The sequence below is a fragment of the Nelumbo lutea genome, chromosome 3 (genome assembly GCF_056320005.1).
Source record: "Nelumbo lutea isolate HS-2025 chromosome 3, American lotus-T2T, whole genome shotgun sequence".
NCBI classification, from domain to species: domain Eukaryota; kingdom Viridiplantae; phylum Streptophyta; class Magnoliopsida; order Proteales; family Nelumbonaceae; genus Nelumbo; species Nelumbo lutea.
In genome coordinates this window covers 21,391,583-21,410,796 of record NC_142686.1, presented here as the reverse complement: position 1 = coordinate 21,410,796, position 19,214 = coordinate 21,391,583, and the positions used below count along the sequence as shown (strand labels likewise).

Below are 19,214 nucleotides of genomic sequence, written 5' to 3'. Positions count from 1 at the left end.
GATTTAATGACAAGAATCTACAGATCATAAACCATACTAAAATATTAAGAATCATTGACTAGTAATCGTAGTACATATGTTGCATGAACAATTTATGGTTTTGAACAAGTATATGAGAACAACAAATACTCAAGCTAACATCTGGAGAAGGCTAAATACATGAGACGTTTCAATGCAGTAATTAACTATGCATCACATATGAAATGCCTATAAAAAATCATTGCATATGAATCTCCTTGGTGACTTGGGTTTGCTTAGTTGTCTAAGTGGTAAGTGCTTACATGGTTATGCCAAAGTTTAGTACCCAAAAACCTAGCTTTTTACTTTGCCTGATTTTCTAGGGACTGTTATCTAGGATCATCAGGTAAGAAGGTCCAGAAGCAATAATATGGTGCTTTTACATTTTGTAAATGTTTTCTTGGTAAACCCATGTGAGAATTCAAAACTATGAGGGAAGAGAAGGGAGAAGAGAGAAAAGGAGAAAAGAGGTTTGGAGTCAAAAACATAAGCTGGCGGCACCAACCTTTTTGTTTTTTATATTAGGGCGGCCCACTCTAATAATAAAAAGATAAAATTACATATGTGCCCCTGTGACACTAAACTCAAGAAAAGACTAACATATTCAACACTCCCCCTCAAGTTGGGACATAGATGTCAATCATGCCCAACTTGTCACATAAATCATTGTGACCTGAGTGGGGTAAGCCTTTTGTAAATATGTTTGCAAGTTGCTCCTTAGAACTAACATATAGGGTGCACACTTCCCCATTAACATTCTTCTCTCTTTGTCAACCTTAATATGTTTAGTTCTATCATGAAGAATTGGGTTGGCTGCAATGTTGATGGTAGCCTTGTTATCAAAATACAAGGACATGGGGCTATCAATTTGAAAACCCAGTTTGCTCAACAAATTCTTTGTCCGCATAGCTTCAGCCACCCCATGGGACATTGCCCTATACTCAACTTCAGCACTAGACCTAGCCACCACACTTTGTTTATTTCTTCTCCATGTGACTAGGTTTCTTCCCACAAAAGAACAATACCACTAGTGGATTTTCTGCCAACAACTGATCCAGCCCAATCAACATCTGTATATACTTTAACCTTCAAATGCCCATACTTTTGGAATGGCAAACCAACTCCTAGAAATTTCTTTAGATATCTGAGGATCCTCTCGGCTGCCTCTAAGTGTGTGGTCTTAGGAGCATGCATGAACTGACTAAGAATACCTACGACATAAGCAATGTTTGGCCGGGTCATGGACAAATACAGGAGCCTTTTCACAAGTCTCTGGAATTGCTTTACATCCTTGATAATCTCACCGCAACAATCACCCGGTCTATGATTTGGATCAATGGGAGAGTCAGCTGGCTTAACCCCTAGTTTTCCTGAATCCTGTAATAGATCAAGGATGTATTTCCTTTGAGAAATGAAGATCCCCTTTTGTGAGCGGGCCACTTCAATTCCAAGGAAATACCGTAGGGACCTAGATCCTTCACCTCAAATTGAGTGGCTAAGAGGTTCTTTAGCCTTTGAGTTTCAACTTTTCAATCACTTGTGATCACTATGTCATCAACATACACAATCAATAATGTATTGGTTAGTCTGACATTATTTGTAGCCAATCTGCTGCATAGCGAAATGAAACTTGTTGAACCAAGCCCTAGGTGATTGTTTTAGACCATACAAGGACTTCTTTAACTTGCACACTCTTTGCTCCTTGCCTTGGAAACTAAAGCCAGGGGGTTGTACCATGTATACCTCTTCCTCAAGGTCTCCATTTAGGAAGGCATTTTTGATGTCTAGTTGATGAATATCTCAATCAAGATTTGCAGCAAGAGAGAAAAGAACTCTGATGAAATTCATCTTAGCTACTGGAGCAAAAGTCTCTACATAATCTACCCCATATTACCTGGGTAAACCCTTTTGCCATTATCCTGGCCTTGTACCTTTCTATAGTGCCATCAGCCTTGTGCTTCACTGTAAACACCCACTTACATCCTACCGGTTCCTTACCCTCAAGAAGATCCACCAACTCCCACGTACCATTTTTATATAAGGCATTTATCTATTCTTTCATTGCATCTGTCCATTCAGGTACTAAGAGAGCTTCTACAACATTTTTAGGGATAGAGACTATCAATGGAAGAAAGGAAAGCACAAAAAGAGGGTGAGATTTCTCATTGGAAACAAAATGGGAAATATGATGCTTGGTGGTATAAGACCTAACTCTCTTCCTTTTTGCAATAGGAATGTCTAGGTCATTAGTAGATGGAGTATCAATAGCAAGAGGATCAAAAACATCAATAGGAATAAGAGTACCTGGTTGGGTAGGATTTGTTCTCGGTGAATCCGGTGGTGTTGGTGGTACAACTTCAAGTTGCTCCACAACTCTTGAACTCGGCTGGCCCTTGTGATGATGAGTAAAAACATGGAACAAAGGAGGGTCAGGCAAAGGTGGAAGAACCTGAACTCATTTCTCCTCCACCTTACTCTCCCCCTGAGGAGAAACAGGGAAAAAAGGGTCACTCTCAAAGAAGGACACATCCATAGACAAAATATTTTCTGGAAACGGGGTCAAAACGCCGATAGCCTTTTTGAGAAGAAGGATAACTTAAGAATACACATGGAATGGTACGGGGATCAAGTTTACCATGAGTAGGAGATAGGTTTTGAACAAAATAACGACAACCAAAGACACTGATAGAAATGGAGAAGAGTGGAGCCTTGGGAAATAGGAGCTAATGAGGGGCCTTGTACCCTAACAAGCGAGATGACATATGCCATATGGTTGATAAGATAGGCAGCACATAACACTACATCCAACCAAAAACGTTTAGGAACATTCATGTGTATGAGTAATCCACAAGCAACTTCAAGGAGATGGTGGTTTTTTTCTTTCGGCAACACCATTTTGTTGGGAGGTTCTGGCACAAGAGCTACGATGGATGGATCCACACGAAGCAAAAAACTCCATGAGATCACTATGAAAGTACTCTTTGGCATTATCTGATTGGAAAATTTGGATCTCCGTTTGAAATTGAGTGAATATAAGGCATTGGAAATCTTTGATAATTTTGGGTACTTCATCTCTGGACCTCATAGGATACACCCATGTATATCAGGAGTAGTCAACAATAAGTGCAGTGAAATACTTATAGCCAGTATCGGGTGTTAAAGTAACAAGGCCCCAAACATCAGAATAAACAATATGGAAAGGAAAATTAGATTTATTATTCCTTGAAGTAAAATGATTTCTACAATGTTTATTCAACTGACAAGTTTGACATGTGAGTTCAAACACTGACACTGACTTGAACAACAATTCAAAAGATAAATGACCCAAACGACTATTCCATAAATAGACTTGACTCTTACTAAACAAACTCTTGGACTCAATAGCCGCAAGACTAGCTTTATTCTCTAGCATGTAAAGACCATTCACCATACGACCTCTACCAATCATCTTCCCCGAGGTCAAATCCTGTATCACACAAGAAGGGAAAAAGGTTACTGAGCAGTTTAACGAATTTGCTATACTACTAACAGAGAACAAATTTATAGGTAGTTTTGGAACATGTAGAACACCATAAAGGGTGAGTCTAAGAGGAATGGAGATGGTTCATTGACCAGTTATTGTGGAGAAAGAACCATCAACAAGTCTCACCTTGTCCCGACCAAATAACAAATGATAAGATTGAAAACAATTGAACTTACTCATCATATGGTTCGAGTCTCCAGAATCTATTATCCAAGGCGAGTTTGAGGGATGAGAGGACACATGGAAAGCTGTGGAAGAATTACCATTACTTGATGTAGACGCAAAGGAAGTCGAGGGGGGAGAAGTAGAATCCATCTGGCGGATTGCCCTCTCATATAGTTCCAAATTGTCACGGAAAGAATTAGGGATATCTTCCCTAGGATCAGTCACGGAAGGGCTCATGGAAGTGGTAGATGATTGAGGCTCCTGAGAGGCCAAGTTTGCTGTATTAAACTTCTTTTGACCTTGCTGTCCCAGTTTATTATTCTAGTCTGGTTTTTTACTCACCTCCTGGGCCCACTTTGGCTTCCCATGAAGTTCCCAACATGTATCCCGAATGTGTCTAGACTTCTAACAATGAGTGCACCGTAGTTTATCCTTGTCATCACCTTTCTTCTGGAAGTCACTCTTCTTAAAGGAAGTACTACTTCTTGTAACAACACTCCCTTTTGCTACTAATGCAATTTGGTCCCCCTCAAAATTATTTATCACATTCCGTCTGCTCTCTTCTAACTGTACTAGGGCATACACTTCTTGCACTGATGGGAGATCTTTACTCCCCAATATCTGAACCCTGGTAGACTCATATGTAGAATTCAGCCCTAAGAGGAAAGCAAAAACCCGTTGCTAGGAAACCATAGACTTCTTGGCTTTAGCATTTGCATCACATTTCCAGTCTATGTTCTGATAATGATCTAGTTCTTTCCAAATAGAGGTCAAATCTGAATAGTAGATGGAGACTCCTCTCCCCTTGCTTACAAGTTGAGGATACAGCCTACAACTGATATATTTTGTCATAATGCCGTTCTGAATATGTAGTGGCTGGCTTCATCCACTGAATCGGTGTTCTGGAAAGAGGCTCGTAGGGAGGGAGATGAGAAGGTTGAAGAAGAAGAGCTGCGTGGCAAGAAAGGGTTGGAGGATTCAAACAAGAAAAACACTTTCACTAAAATGGAAAAATAAATGCTGGAGAAACAAAAGGGTAGCATTCAGGGGGTGGAATTTTCGCGTGTGGAAGCAGTGAACAGTCTGGAGGGTGGCAGGTCCTTTGCACAGGCTGTAACCGGTGCTAATCTGACTTGTTTGAACAAGGAAAAGGGGTTGCTCCAAGGAAGAACCGAACCGAGACCTATTAAAACCAAACTGAGCCCGGGGTTGGACGTGCGTGACCTTCTTAAAAGTCACGTGAGCTTGCAGGTGGTTAAGAATGGGCCAAAGCAAAAGCCCATGTGGACTGCTAGTGGTATTTTTAAAGGCCCAAATAGGTCAGCGGGCCCGACCCAGCTTGTTAAAAAGGCGCGTGAGCCTTTAGTGAAACACGTGACTGGGGTTTCGACTAAGATAGACAATGGTTACGGTCTATCATCGTCCCTAGTTGCGAGGCAAAAGGGGGAATGCGCGCAGCGCCGGAAACCAGAAAAGAAGCGGGCTTTACAGTGGGTCTCCCGACGAAGTCTGAAGGAGCTTAGCCCCTTGCGAGGCTTCTTAGAGAGGCCGAAGCCAAGTTTCACTAGGGGAAGAACTGAAGAGAAGAAAGAGAAGATAGAAGGATGTGTGCAGTGCAGTGAAGGCGATGATGAATCGGAGGACCTTTTTGTTGATGGCTCTAGCGTGGGTAGTGTAAACGATGAAGGCAACTGTGCTGGAGATGACATGGAAGGGTGGAATATTGTAAGATTATTTCAGGGTGAAGACTGCAATCGGCTTATCTCATTCCCAAGACCACAGAGTGTGCAAGGTTTATCAGAAGGGGAAAACCGGGAGAACCGGAAGCACAACAGGAATACACCATCTAGGGGTGACCCAGGGGTAGAGTGGAAAGATCACCAGGTTGACCAAAGGACAAAAGTACTTCCCAACCAACTCAAGAAGATAAATGTTTACCAACCTCCGGAACAAGAGAGGGAGGCTGGGAGCAGTCCTTTTCTAGCTTGTCCATCAGTCCCGGGTAACCTTGTGATTTCGGTTTGTGCTACTAATGTGTCTCCTGTGTCTTTGGTTCCAGATTCCGTTCCTGTACCATGTCCTGTAGCCCATGAATATGTAGTCGAGCTAGTAGGCGGGCTCTCTGAGGAGGGGGAGAGGGGAAGGAAGGAATGTGGGAAGGTGCGTGAAGAAAGGTATAGGAGTGGAAAAGTGTGGGAAATCATTGAAATAGTGTTTAAGGAAGTGGAAGGGAAGCTGATCTGGAAGAGGGAAGAGGAGGAAGGAAGAGAGGAGGGGTTAGTGGAGAGGAGGGAAAGGAATGAGGGTAGAGATGGAGAGGATTACGGGGAGAAAGCAGGGAAGGAGGGAGGTAACATTAAAGGGAGGAAGGTTGGAGAGGAAAGAACTGAGGTGGGACTAGAGGAGAGAAAGGAAAGGCAGGTGGACAGAGATGAAGGGGATTCTGTAGGAAGGGTAGGGGTGGTGGAATTGGTGAGAGAAGACAAAATAGCAGAATTTGTAGGGAAGTTGGGCTGTAGGCTGGAAGATTTGAACGAGTTGAAAGAAAGTTTACAGAAGAGGAAGATGCAGATCATAACAAAGAAGAGGAGGTTGAGTGAAGTAGAGAGATTAAAGAGAGATGTAGAAGGAGACAAGAAGCTCGAGGTAAAAGGAGATAGAAGGAAAGGGGGAAAGTAGTGGGTAGGTGGCAAGGGGTTTTTAAAAAGAAGCGGAATGAAGATTCTTAGTTGGAATTTGAGGGGAATTGGGAGTGCAAAGAAGAGAGCAACAATAAAAGAGGTAATAAGACAGTATGACTCAGACATTGTGCTGTTGCAAGAGTCTAAGAGAATGTAGTTTAATGACAAGTGGGCAAGGAGTGTATGGAAAGCCGTGGGGATTATTAGCTGGGTAGTGGCTCCATCGTGGGGTGCTTCCGGGGGGATTGTAACAATGTGGAAGAGGGATGTGGTTGAAGGTCCGAAGGAGTTGATCGGAAAGTACTCGGTTTCCATGAAGTTTAAGCAGCAAGAGGATGATTATATGTGGGTGCTCACAAATGTTTATGGACCGAAGGACTACAGAGAGAGAAAGGAGCTGTGGGAGGAACTGTCTGATGTTAGAGGGTTGTGGTATGGGCCTTGGTGCATGGGTGGGGATTTCAATGTGATTAGATTCTCGGAGGTATCCAATACGGTTAACCAGAGGGTGACAAAAAGCATGAGGAAGTTTAACAGTTTTGTGGATGCCTTTGAGCTTAAAGAGATTCCCCTAGCACATAAGGCATTTACATGGTCAAATCTCCAATCTAGACCCATTTGCTCTAAGCTGGATAGATTCCTGTTCTCTTTGGATTAGGAAGAACATTGGGGGAACCTTGGATTCTAGAGCTCTCCCAAGGGTGACCTCCGATCACTGGCCCATAGTGTTATGTAAGGAGGAAAGAAGGTGTGGAGGTCCTACCCCCTTTAGATTTGAAAATATGTGGTTACTTCATCCAGGGTTTCCTAACAAAGTGAGGGAGTGGTGGCATGAGTGTAACCCGCTGGTGGAGTGGGAGGGGATGAGATTCCATAAGAAACTACAATTCTTGAAAGCAAGAATCAGGGAGTGGAATTTGATGGAGTTCGAGAGGTTAGAAGAAAGAAAGGGAGACTTGATGAAGAAGATTGAAGGCCTTGACTTTAAAGAGGAAAGGGGAGAATTTGGAGAGGAAGACAACGGCCTCAGGAGAGAATTGAGAAGACAGTTAGAGGACTGTCTGCACAAGGAGGAAATTAGTTGGAGGCAAAGATCTCGGTGTAAATGGTTGCAAGAGGGAGATAGAAACACTAGGTATTTCCACTCTCTAGCAGATGGCAGGAGAAGGAAGAACTTTATCTCCAAATTGGTAGTAGATGGAGTTGAGTTAGTACAACAAGAGGAGATTGCCAGGGCCTGTGTGGAGCACTTCAAATCTATTCTAAGAAGGCCCGTGAGTAGAAGGTTTGGATTGGCCAGATGTAGGGGTGGAGGACAGGAGAAGGATGGAAAGAAGCTTTAATATAGAAGAGATCAAGGAGGCTGTGTTTTCTATGGATAGAACGAAAGCTCCGGGGTCGGATGGGTTTACAATGGCTTTTTATTAGGACTGTTGGGATATCTTGAAAGATGATCTCTTGTGGGTGTTTGAGGAGTTTTTCAGGAGAGGAATTGTCAATCCGGGTGTGAACTCTACATTTATAGCCTTAATTCCAAAAAAGAAAGATGCATCCCACCCGAAGGATTTTAGGCCAATAAGCTTGGTTAATAGCTTGTATAAGATCATTTCTAAAGTGTTGTCTTTGAGGCTGAAGAAGGTATTGCCAGATATCATTGCACACTATCAAGGAGCTTTTGTGAGTGGAAGACAAATTACAGACCAGATTTTAATTGCTAATGAGAGTGTGGAGAACTTTAAGAGGGATAAGAAGAAGGGAGTGTTCTGTAAGCTGGACTTGGAAAAGGCTTATGACTTGGTGGACTAGGAGTTCTTGAGGAAAGTTTTAACTAAATTCGGGTTTGGGGCTAGATGGTGTAAGTGGATCATGGGCTGTGTCCGGAATTGTCATTATTTAGTGCTAGTGAATGGGACCGTGGTAGATTTCTTTCCAGCCAGTAGGGGTATAAGATAAGGAGACCCTTTTTCTCATTTCTTGTTCATTTTAATTGCGGAGGTTTTGGGGAAACTGATTCACAGAGCAGATTATAGGGGGCTCATTAGAGGCTGGAGGGTCGGGAGGGTGGAAACCCCCCTCACTCACTTACAGATTGCTGATGACACGATTTTGTTTTGTGAAGGCGGTGATGTGAGGTTTATCAGGAACTTAAAGCCGGTGATACAACTGTTTGAGCAAATGTCCAATTTGAAGGTTAACCTTGGGAAAAACTGTGTAGTGGGGGTGAATTTGGAGGAGGGAGAGATTGGGGAGAGTGCTGAAGTGCTGGGGTGTGAAGTTTCAGGGTGGCCTTTGAACTACTTAGGATTACCATTAGGTGATAATCCCAAGAGAGAGTTTTTGGAACTCGGTGATGGAAAGGTTTGAAAAAAGATTGGTATCCTGGAAAAAGAACTACCTCTCTCTTGGTGGGAGAATTACACTAATTAAGGCCACGCTTGCTAACTTACCCATCTTTTTCAAGTCGGTGTTTAAAATCCCAGTGAAGATTGCTAACATATTAGAGAAGATAATGAGAGATTTCCTGTGGGAGCCAGGAGAGGAGAAGAGGGATCATAGAGTTAGCTGGGAAATAGTGTGTAGGAGTAAGTCGTGTGATGGTTTGGGGCTTGGGAGTATTAGGAGAAGGAATATGACTCTGTTGAGGAAGTGGTTGTGGAGGTTTCCTATGGAGAAGGAGAAGCTATGGGCTAGAATAGTGGCAAGTATACATGGGCTGGAGCACAATGGATGGGACGTTGGAATCAGAGCTAGGATCACAAGCAATTCTCCTTGGAAAGCCATTCATGACCTGCTACCAGTTTTCTTCCCTAATATTAGGTATGACTTGAATTCCGGTAACTCCATAAAATTTTGGGAACAAACCTAGGTGGGGAGCGCCCCTCTAAAGGATCAATTTCCGTCTTTGTATGCTCTTTCTGATTTGAAAAATGAGGCGATATCGTCTTTCACCACCCCGTCTTCTTCCACTTTTGGGATTGGGTGGAACTTGGGTCTAAGAAGGGATTTGAGGGACTTAGACTTCGACTGTATTTTGAGCCTTCTTGCACTTCTTGATAACGTTGTCATAGACCCCACTAGGGCGGATTCTAGAATTTGGACACCTACCCCCAATGGCATTTTTTCTTGTGCTTCGTTCTTCAAAGTCTTAAGTCAGTCCACTAGTCCTACTTTGTCCCCTTTCCCTGTTGGTGAGGTTTGGTGCAGAGCTATACTTCCTAGGGTTGGTAGTTTTTGTTGGGAAGCCTATCTGGAAAGAATCAACACTGGTGATCTACTCCAAAAGAAGAAACCCAATACTTGCTTGTCACCTTAGTGGTGTGTTTTGTGTAAAGCAGTTGGGGAGACTGGTTTTCACCTAATGGTGTTTTGCCACTTCGCGAGGTCATTGTGGGATTGGGCTTTCTCCTTATTTGGATGCAGCTGGAATCCCCATTCAGACATGCAGGGCCTTTTCTCCCCTTCCTTTTTCAGGTGGCGGTTAAAAAGGGGAAGGACAATGTGGAGAGGACTAAGGGCTGCAGTATGTTGGACACTATGGGAAGAAAGAAACTCCAGGATATTCTTAGAAACTCAGAGAGGAATAGCATATCTGAGGGCTATCATACATTTTAGGGTGGTACAGTGGCTGAAATCTTTGGAAATATTCACAGATTACACTATGGATGACATGCTGAGGAAGTGGGGTGAAATTGCAAATTGCACGCAGACCAAGTCAATAATGAGTGTGGTTTGGACCCCCCCCCCCCACCTAGTGGATTCTTGAAATTAAACTTTGATGGATGTAGTAGGGGAAACCCGGGACAATCCAGGACTGGGGGTGTTTTTAGGGATGAAAATGGGGTCATCTCTGCTATGTTCTCAGGCTCAATTGGAGTGGGTGACTCCCTTAGAGCTGAGATCTGTGCAGTTATGGAAGGAGTTCGGAAAGCTAAGGATTTGAACATTAAGAAACTTATAATTGAAGGGGATTCAGAGGTGGTGATAGGGTGGTTGACTAAAGATAAAAATGATTTATGGAAGTATAATAATGAGAAGAGGAAATTCAAGTGGTTGGTGCGGGAGATGGAAGTTAAGACATGTTGGATTAAAAAGATTTGCTAATTCCCTAGCTGACGGTTTAGCTAAACAAGGGGCAGAAAGGGATTCATTGTTTTGGTTTCTTTTTTCCTTTCTTGAAGCTCTTTGTGACTCTTGGAAGATAAGTGTGTTTGTCTTCCACTTGTAAATTGTTACTGATGAATTAATGAAAGTGTTATTGATCAAAAAAAACAAATGTAGATTTAGCCTGCTCCCATATCTGATAAGTTGTTTATGCCCACATGAAGGTCTTTCTCACTTGTGGCAGCATGGACAATAACATCCATGACATCACCATGCTATTTTCTTGGTCCCACCTATCTTGTTCTACACCTCTAGACTGTGGTTCCTTAATTCTATCATTGATATACCCCACTTTCCCCCTTGCAGTTATATAAAGCTTGATTCCCCTTGACCATTCTAGGTAGTTGAGGCCATCAAAGGGAATCATAACCATGGGGAAATTCGTGTCAAAACCTCCACTAGTTCCATGTTGACTTGAGGTCACTCCAGACATACTGGAATCTTCAAAAGACATGGAACTTGTTCTCAGTTCAGTCACAATTCAGTCAAGGTATTAGTTCTCAGTTCAATCACAGACTCACAATTCAGTCAAGATATTGTTGAAATAATTTAGTTATTTGTGTTAGGGTTTGTTTGGCTAGTTAAAGCGCTTTTTTTTTAATTTTTTGTTATTTTTGTTATTGTACTCACAACAGGGGCACAATGGTCTTTTTCCTTCTTATTTTTGCCGCCCTATATAATATAATAGAAGCTGGCGCCGCCAACACTGTTCTATTTTTCCAAACCTTTTCTTCTTACTTTCTTCCTTCTCCTTTTCTCTCTTCTTCCCTTCTCTTCTCTACTTCCTCATATTTCAATATGATTTATTGCCAAGATGGTATCAAAGCAAGGCTGTTGAATCTGTGCGACTAAGTTTTTTCTCTTCAAGTTGCTGAATTTGGGTGGAACAGAGGACTGAATCTGGGTTGATCAAATCAGATTTGCAACTGGTACAACCTTAAAGTTTTCTTTCGTCTTTTATTTCTTTCCTTGGTCATGTACCAAGTGGAGAGCAAATGAATTCAAACCACTGAATGTCGGCAGACTTTTGTGAGGGTTATATTTTTTATTTGTTGGATCGTGTGATCCTGTACCTATGAAAAGGTGACTGTAGGTCATAGATGATCTGTTTTCTCTGCTCGTTAGTCTGATTTCATGTGTGTTAGGATCTCTCTTATTGATTAATGCTGTGGTGGAACTTACACGTTATTGATTAATGCTGTGGTGAAAATCAGTATCGTCATAGTTCTTCTTTGGAAATTGGTATTGTTTTTTGTGCTCAGATTAAGTCCAGAATTGAATTGTTGTGTGTGGAGCTTTTGTCGATATAAGGAGGGATCCTAAGTTGAGAGTTTAGATAAAAAAATCTTGTGCTTACCATGTCGTTTGAGAATTCTGCTACTTCAGAGATTTCAGGGAGCCACAATGGAGCGAGTGGGGGAATGGATATGAATTTCCCCATGGCTGTTATTCCCTTTGATGGTTTGAACTACCTTGAGTGGTCTAGGGGAATAAAACTCTACATCATTGTTAGGGGGAAAATATGATACATCAATGGGAAAGTATGGTGATGTCATGGCTCTTGGTTTCCATGCTGCCACAGGTAAGGAAGACTTTTATGTGGGTTGAAACTGCTTGTGAGATACGGGAACAAGCAAAGTCCACCTATTCAGAGCAGAGACACTATGCCAAGATATATCAATTGCAAGTTGAATCCTCTACTTGCAAGCAGGGGGAGAGGAGTCTCTCGATGTACTATTCTGATTTGACATCGATATGGAAAGAACTCGATCACTATCAGAATGTGAATTGGAAGTGTGATGAAGATGCAAAGGCGTATAAGTCACTTGTATCTAAGCAACGGGTCTTTGCCTTCCTCTTAGGGTTGAATCCTTCATATGAGTCCACCAGGGTGCAGATCTTGGGTAGTAAAGACTTGCCATCAGTTCAGGAGGTGTATGCCTTAGTGTAGTCAGAAGAGAGTAGAAGAAGTGTGATGAATTGTGTAGAGGGGGAGTCATTTGCCCTAGCTGTCTGGGGAAATTCAGATACAAATGTTGGAGGTGCTTTTAAGAAAGGTGACTCTCAGAAGAGAACAGATGATGAGAGTAAACTTTGGTGCACTCAATGCTAGAAGACAAGACACACGAGAGATACATGTTGGGATCTCCATGGAAAACCTAAATGGGCACAAGATTTGGGTAAGAAGTCAACACCTGATCAGGGCAAGAAACCAAGTCAGCAGAATAAAAAAAAAGTATAACTCAGGTAATATGGTGTTGCCAGAGACTAGTCCATTGGTAACTCAGGAGAGGCATCCCAGTTCTGACCCTAAGGAAAAAATTATCAACTCCTTTCATGACCATTTGGAATTGTATGGTAGGACTCTCCGCCAAATGGATTCTGGTCCTACTCCCTCTACGTCTTTCGTGTCTACATCAGGTAACGTTGCCACTGCCTTCCATGTGTCATCTCATACCACTGATTCTCCTTGGGTTATTGACTCTGGAGCCTCAAACCACATGACTGGTAAGTCAAATTTATTCAAACATATAACCTTATCTCTAGGAGAGATAAGGTGAGACTAGCTGATGGTTCTTTCTCTACCATAGCTGGCCAAGGTACCATACCTCTCCCACTTGGCCTTGCCCTTTCTAATGTACTACATGTTTCGAAATTACATATAAATTTGTTGTCCATTAGTAGTATAACTCACTCATTGAACTGTTCAGTCACTTTTTTTTCGTCTTCATGTGTGTTTCAGGATTTGGCCTCGAGGAAGACGATTGGTAGAGGAAGCATGGTGGATGGTCTCTACGTGTTGGAAAATAAAGCTGGTCCTGTGGCTACAGAGTCCATGAGTTTGTTTAGTGAGAGTCAAACCTATTTATGGCATAGTCGTCTTGGTCATCTTTCTTTTGAGTCATTAAAAGTTATGCTCCCAAAGTTGTTTGAGTCCTTGTCAGTGAGTCAGTTACAGTGTCAGACATGTCAATTGAGTAAACATTGTAGAAGTTCCTTACCTTTGAGAAATAAAAGATCTGAATTTCCATTTCATATTGCTTATTCTAATGTTTGGGGCCCTGTTACTCTACCCATTGAGGTTGGATATAAGTACTTCATTACCTTGATTGATGATTACTCTAGATACACTTGGGTTTACCCTATGTGATCTAGAGATGAAGTGCCAAAAATTGTGAAAGACTTTCAACGCATGGTGTTCACTCAGTTCCAAACTGAAATCCATATCTTCCAGTCGGACAATGCGAAGGAATACTTCCATAGTGATCTCACGGAGTTTTTTGCTTCGAGTGGGTTACTTCAGCGAAGCTCTTGTGCTAGGGCACCCCAACAAAATGGTGTTGCTGAACGGAAGAACCGTCACCTTCTCGAAGTAGCTCGTGGCTTATTTATTCATATGAATGTGCCAAAACGTTTTTGGATGGGTGCAGTTTTGTGTGCTATATACATCATCAATCGTATGCCATCTCGGTTACTAGAGTACAAGGCCCCACATCAGCTTCTGTTTCCTGTCGTTGCCTTGTCCATTACTTGTCCCCTACTCGAGGTAAGCTTGATCCTTGGGCTATTCCTTGTGTTTTCCTTGGTTACCCTTTATCTCAAAAGGGGTATCGCTACTATGATTCTACCTTTCGCAAGTACTATGTCTCCATTGATGTATCATTCTTTGAGAATCAACATTTCTTCTCGATTTCTCCTCAGGGGGAGAGTAGGGTTGAGGAGAAACAGGCGGCACAAACTCAACTACCTCCTTTACCCGATCCTCCATTCCGGGTCTTTCATCGTTGCCATAAAAGCCAGTAGAGTTCAACAGCCGTGGAACCTGACACTAAGCAACCAACATCATCGGATTCACTAGAGGCAAATCTGTCTCATCAGCCAGGTACACTTGCTCCTATTGATATGGCTGTTCCTCTCAATGTTGATTCCCCTGTCATCAATGATCTTGATGTTCCTATTTGCTAAGAGAGAGGGTGTTAGATCTTGTACCACTAATCATCCTATCTCTAATTTTGTGTCTTATGATCACATTTCACCTTCATTCCGTGCATTCATCTCTTCTGTGGACAATGTCCCCGTTCCTAAGAATGTGGCAAAAGCTTTATCTAAACCTAAATGGACAGATACAATACAGGAAGAAATTGATGCATTACACAAAAATGGCACTTGGGAGTTGGTGGATCTTCCTGAAGGGAAAGAACCAGTGGGTTGCAAGTGGGTGTTCACAATGAAACACATGGCTGATGGAACTGTTGAAAGGTACAAGGCTAGACTGGTAGCAAGAGGTTTTACACAGGTATATGGAGTGGACTATGCAGAGACTTTTGCTCCAGTAGCCAAGATGAACTCTATCAGGATTCTTCTTTCATTGATTGCAAATCTTGACTAGGAACTTCACCAATTGGACATAAAAAATGCTTTCTTGAATGGTGACTTGGAAGAGGAAGTGTACATGACCCAACCTCTAGGTTTTTGTGCCAAAGGTAGTGAACAAAATGTGTGCAGGTTAAAAAAATCTTTATATGGGTTGAAACAATCACCTCGGGCTTGGTTTAGTAAGTTCCATTTAATAATTCAATAGATGGGGTTCAAACAATGCCAGTCAGATCACACTCTATTTGTGAAAAGAGGTGAAGGGAAAATTGCAGCTCTAATTGTGTATGTGGATGACATAGTTATCACAGGAGATTGGGAGGCTGAAATACGAAGACTAAAAAAATTCTTAGCCACTCAATTTGAGGTGAAAGATCTAGGCCCCTTACGTTATTTCCTTGGAATTGAAGTTGCCAACTCTCACAAGGGCATCTTTATTTCCCAACGGAAATATGTATTAGATCTACTAGAAGATACAGGCAAGTTGGGGGTAAAACCAATTGACTCACCAATTGAATTTAATCATCAGTTGGGAGACAGTCAAGGAGAGTTTTTGAAAGAGGTGAAGAAGTTCCAGAGACTCGTAGGGGACTCTTGTATTTGTCTATGACCAGTCCTAATATTGCTTATGTAGTGGGTGTCCTTAGTCAGTTCATGCACAATCCTAGGACAACTCACTTTGAAGCTACAGAGAGGATCCTTAGATACCTCAAGAAGTTTCTCGGAGCTGACTTGCTGTTTTAGAAACATGGTCACTTGAAGGTGGACGTATATACTGATGCTGATTAGGCAGGAGTAGTTGATGACTGAAAGTCTACCAGTGGGTATTGTGCTTTTCACGTGGAGAAGTAAAAAACAAAGTGTGGTGGCTAGATCTAGTGCTGAAGTAGAATATAGAGCGATGTCTCATGGGGTTGCTGAAATCACGTGGATAAGAAATCTATTAGGTGAACTGGGTTTTGCAGTGAGCAATCCTATGCCACTCTACTGTGATAATAAAGCTGCCATTAGTATTGCTGCTAATCTAGTCCTGCGAGAGAAACTTGTAAATGGAGAAGTGTTTACTCCATATGTCAGCTCAGAAGAACAACTTGCAGATATCTTTACCAAAGATCTTCATCATGTGCGGCACAATGATTTGTGTGACAAGTTGGGCATGATTGACATCTATGCTCCAACTCGAGGGGGAGTGTTGAAATAATTTAGTTATTTGTGTTAGGGTTTGTTTGGCTAGTTAAAGCGTTTTTTTTAATTTTCTGTTATTTCTCTTATTGTACTCACTTACAGCAGGGGCACAAGGGTCTTTTCCCTTCTTATTTTTGCCGCCCTATATAATTCAATAGAAGCTGGCGCCACCAACACTGTTCTATTGCTCCAAACCTTTTCTTCTTCCTTTCTTCCTTCTCCTTTTCTCTCTTCTTCCCTTCTCTGCTCTACTTCCTCATATTTCAATCGGATTTATTTCCAAGAGATATTAAATCTCAGTCTAGTCATAGTTCTAGGCACAAATTAGTTCTTGTTCTCACACAGCATAATCAAATCTGATCACACATCACTTGTTCTCAGATTACCACACTACTAAACCAGTTCAAATGTAAAAAAATATCAATATCAGGTCTGACCAGTCCCTTCAAGCAATAATTAACCGATCTTTTTGCCACCCGACCATTGTAGTTTTAATAGTAATTGATGAAGGAAGATTTGGCCCGACCTCGTAACCACTCAACACGTGGAAAGACAACAGCTCGGCACAACAGTACGACCAAGGCGCGAGCTCCGAAAAGAGGAACCCGTGGTCCGAACTCCCCACAAGGAGCCCGAGCCTTACAAACACAAAAGGCAACAACCCGAACTGGCCCGCCTCATGGCAGTTCGGGCCACACCTCTATCCGAACTCAAGACTTCACCTTGCACACCACTCCAGCACTTCGCCTCTAGGACGTTGAACTGGACAACCGCACCGTACCTGACACCGAACGAGTCCGTATCTCAAGGCAGCGCACCTGGCTGACTTGAGACCTGGCGCTTGACAGCCGCATTCCAACGACCACCTGCCATCGCCATCTCCAGTCACAAAGACGGCTCCGACAAAGAGAGCAGTGACGGTTCTGCCCCAGCAGAGGTGAGGACACCCGAGCTGGCAGAAGTATAGATAATCATACCCGACCTGGTAGAAGCTTAGGAGTGAGTGCGCGAAGTGGTTATAAAAGGCTCTCTACCCCCAAGAGCAAGGTATGTGAACTTTGCGCCATCTGGTTTATCATCTTGCCTTTGAGGATACTAACTTGAGCTTCAGAGCATTCTCACCGGGTCCTTCCCCAGAGATACTCGCTTTCTTCCCCGTTTCAGGCACCTTCTGCTCTAGCCAGAGGCAAGATCGTTGACAGCTAGGACCGGCCGGATTGCGCACCACCAGTAATCAAGAAAAAACTGCTGTCACAGAAGTTACCTGAACAGCCCACCTTTCAGGGAACAAAGAGGGATCACTCGATCCACATAGGCTGAGAGGAAACACTTTCACAGTAGCCACATGTCATTAGACCTGCATACCCCACTGACCTGGGTACAGAAGGATCAATCGATCCACAGAAAAGAGAAAAAAAATCGGGAACACCCTTCAGTCCTTCACAACATTTGGCTTCCCTTCCCTTGGTGTTTTCTGGGCCCACGACCAAGAAGGAAGAGGAAGAACTACACAGTAAGTCTCCTCACACCAACCAGATGTACCTTTTCTTTGAATTTGATCCACAATAGACAAAAGAAGAAACTGGAGGAAGAAAAGTACTAATCACACTGCTCCTAAGCACAGATTTGTCGCTCTGATACCATGTTTTCTTGGTAAACCCACGTGAGAATGTCAGGACAGTGAGGGAAGAGAAGGGAGAAGAGAGAAGGTAGAAGAGAGAAAAGGAGAAAGGAGGTTTGGAGTAAAAAACATAAGATGACGTCGCCAGCCTTTTTGTTATTTATATTAGGGCAACCCACTCTAATAATAAAAAAGATAAAATTACACATGTGCCCCTGCGGCACTAAACTCAAGAAAAGACTAACATATTCAACATTAAAGATGATGGCATTTTGTTCTCTCAGTTCAGAAAAAAAGGTGAATGATCTCTTGAAATTCTCTCGTTCCATGTTTTGGAGGTTTTGATTAATATTAACGAGGAGGCAGAAGAGATAAGTGAGAGGTTTGAGACAAAAATCTTAGTTAAAGTTGACCGACTCCTATATTAAATATTCAGGGAGAATTATAATACCCCTTGTATTGAGAAAATATGTTTATTTAACAATATCTCTACATGGTCATATCTCATATATGAGTCATTTCTGGTTTAAACTAACCTACAAATCATATAAAAATGTTCGTGTTTACATACTTACATTCATAATATGATAGCATTTTATGTAGTGAATCCATTTTGACATCCCTTGTAGCATCCAAGGAAGAACTAACAAATTTTTGTTTGTAAGGCTCAGTTTGGGAAGAGTGCAAATACAACTATGTACAGTGTAAAACCTTGTATGTTGTATTTCTAAAACCTTGTATTTACATACTACATATTTGTATTTATACTTTTCCCAAACTGAGTCTAAAAGAAAAATTTGTATTCTGTACTTTTTGTCCTTCCATATTATAGAAGAGTTTGGTGCATAACTAGTATTGTGTCTTTAAATAGTGCTTTTAAACTAAAATATTGTCTCTGCTTGTAAAAGAGGGGTGAACTATTGGTTCAGTATATCTACTTCCCCTACATAAAAAAGGGAGTATTAAGTAGTGCTTTTTAAAGAGGGGTAAACTTTTGCTGCATTCAATATGAATTTTTTTTATATCATTTAAAAGAAAAATAGATGATACTGAATGCAGCTAAAATTTAGATTTTGAGTCTGAATCCTGAAGTGCTTACCTTTGGCATTACTTTCTATGCTGGCGTTTTTTTGATTGTCTTTAGTTCATAGGAACCGTTTTTTAAATTTTGAGATTACTCATTGGATTATGTACCTTTGTTGCCATATACCTCCCACTACAACATGATATATATCAAGATTTTGAACAATTCCTATGCAGAAACTGCATCTGAGGACCGGAATGAGAGTTGGAACCAAACACTAAACAGAAACCAGTTGAAGCATCACAATCAGCAAGTTCCTGCTTTGCCCACACAACTTCCGGTTGGTGCAGATCTGCCATCCTGCACGGGTACCCCTCTTTGTTCTTTTTTGTTTTAATTTGAAGATGTGTTTTTTAGTAATTTTAAGTTAAAATATGCAATTTTTGTTTGCATAGGTACAAA

The 19,214-nt window shown here is 41.9% G+C and overlaps 1 protein-coding gene across 1 annotated transcript in view; it reads left to right on the top strand.

The window, feature by feature from the left end:
• Positions 1-19,214, top strand: part of PPC4 (phosphoenolpyruvate carboxylase 4) — a 38,590-nt gene that overhangs the window by 8,098 nt on the left and 11,278 nt on the right. Inside the window, exon 10 of the mRNA XM_088974300.1 lies at positions 18,989-19,120. Within this exon, the coding sequence (XP_088830426.1) occupies positions 18,989-19,120 (132 nt within the window). The remainder of the gene's footprint in view (positions 1-18,988; positions 19,121-19,214) is intronic.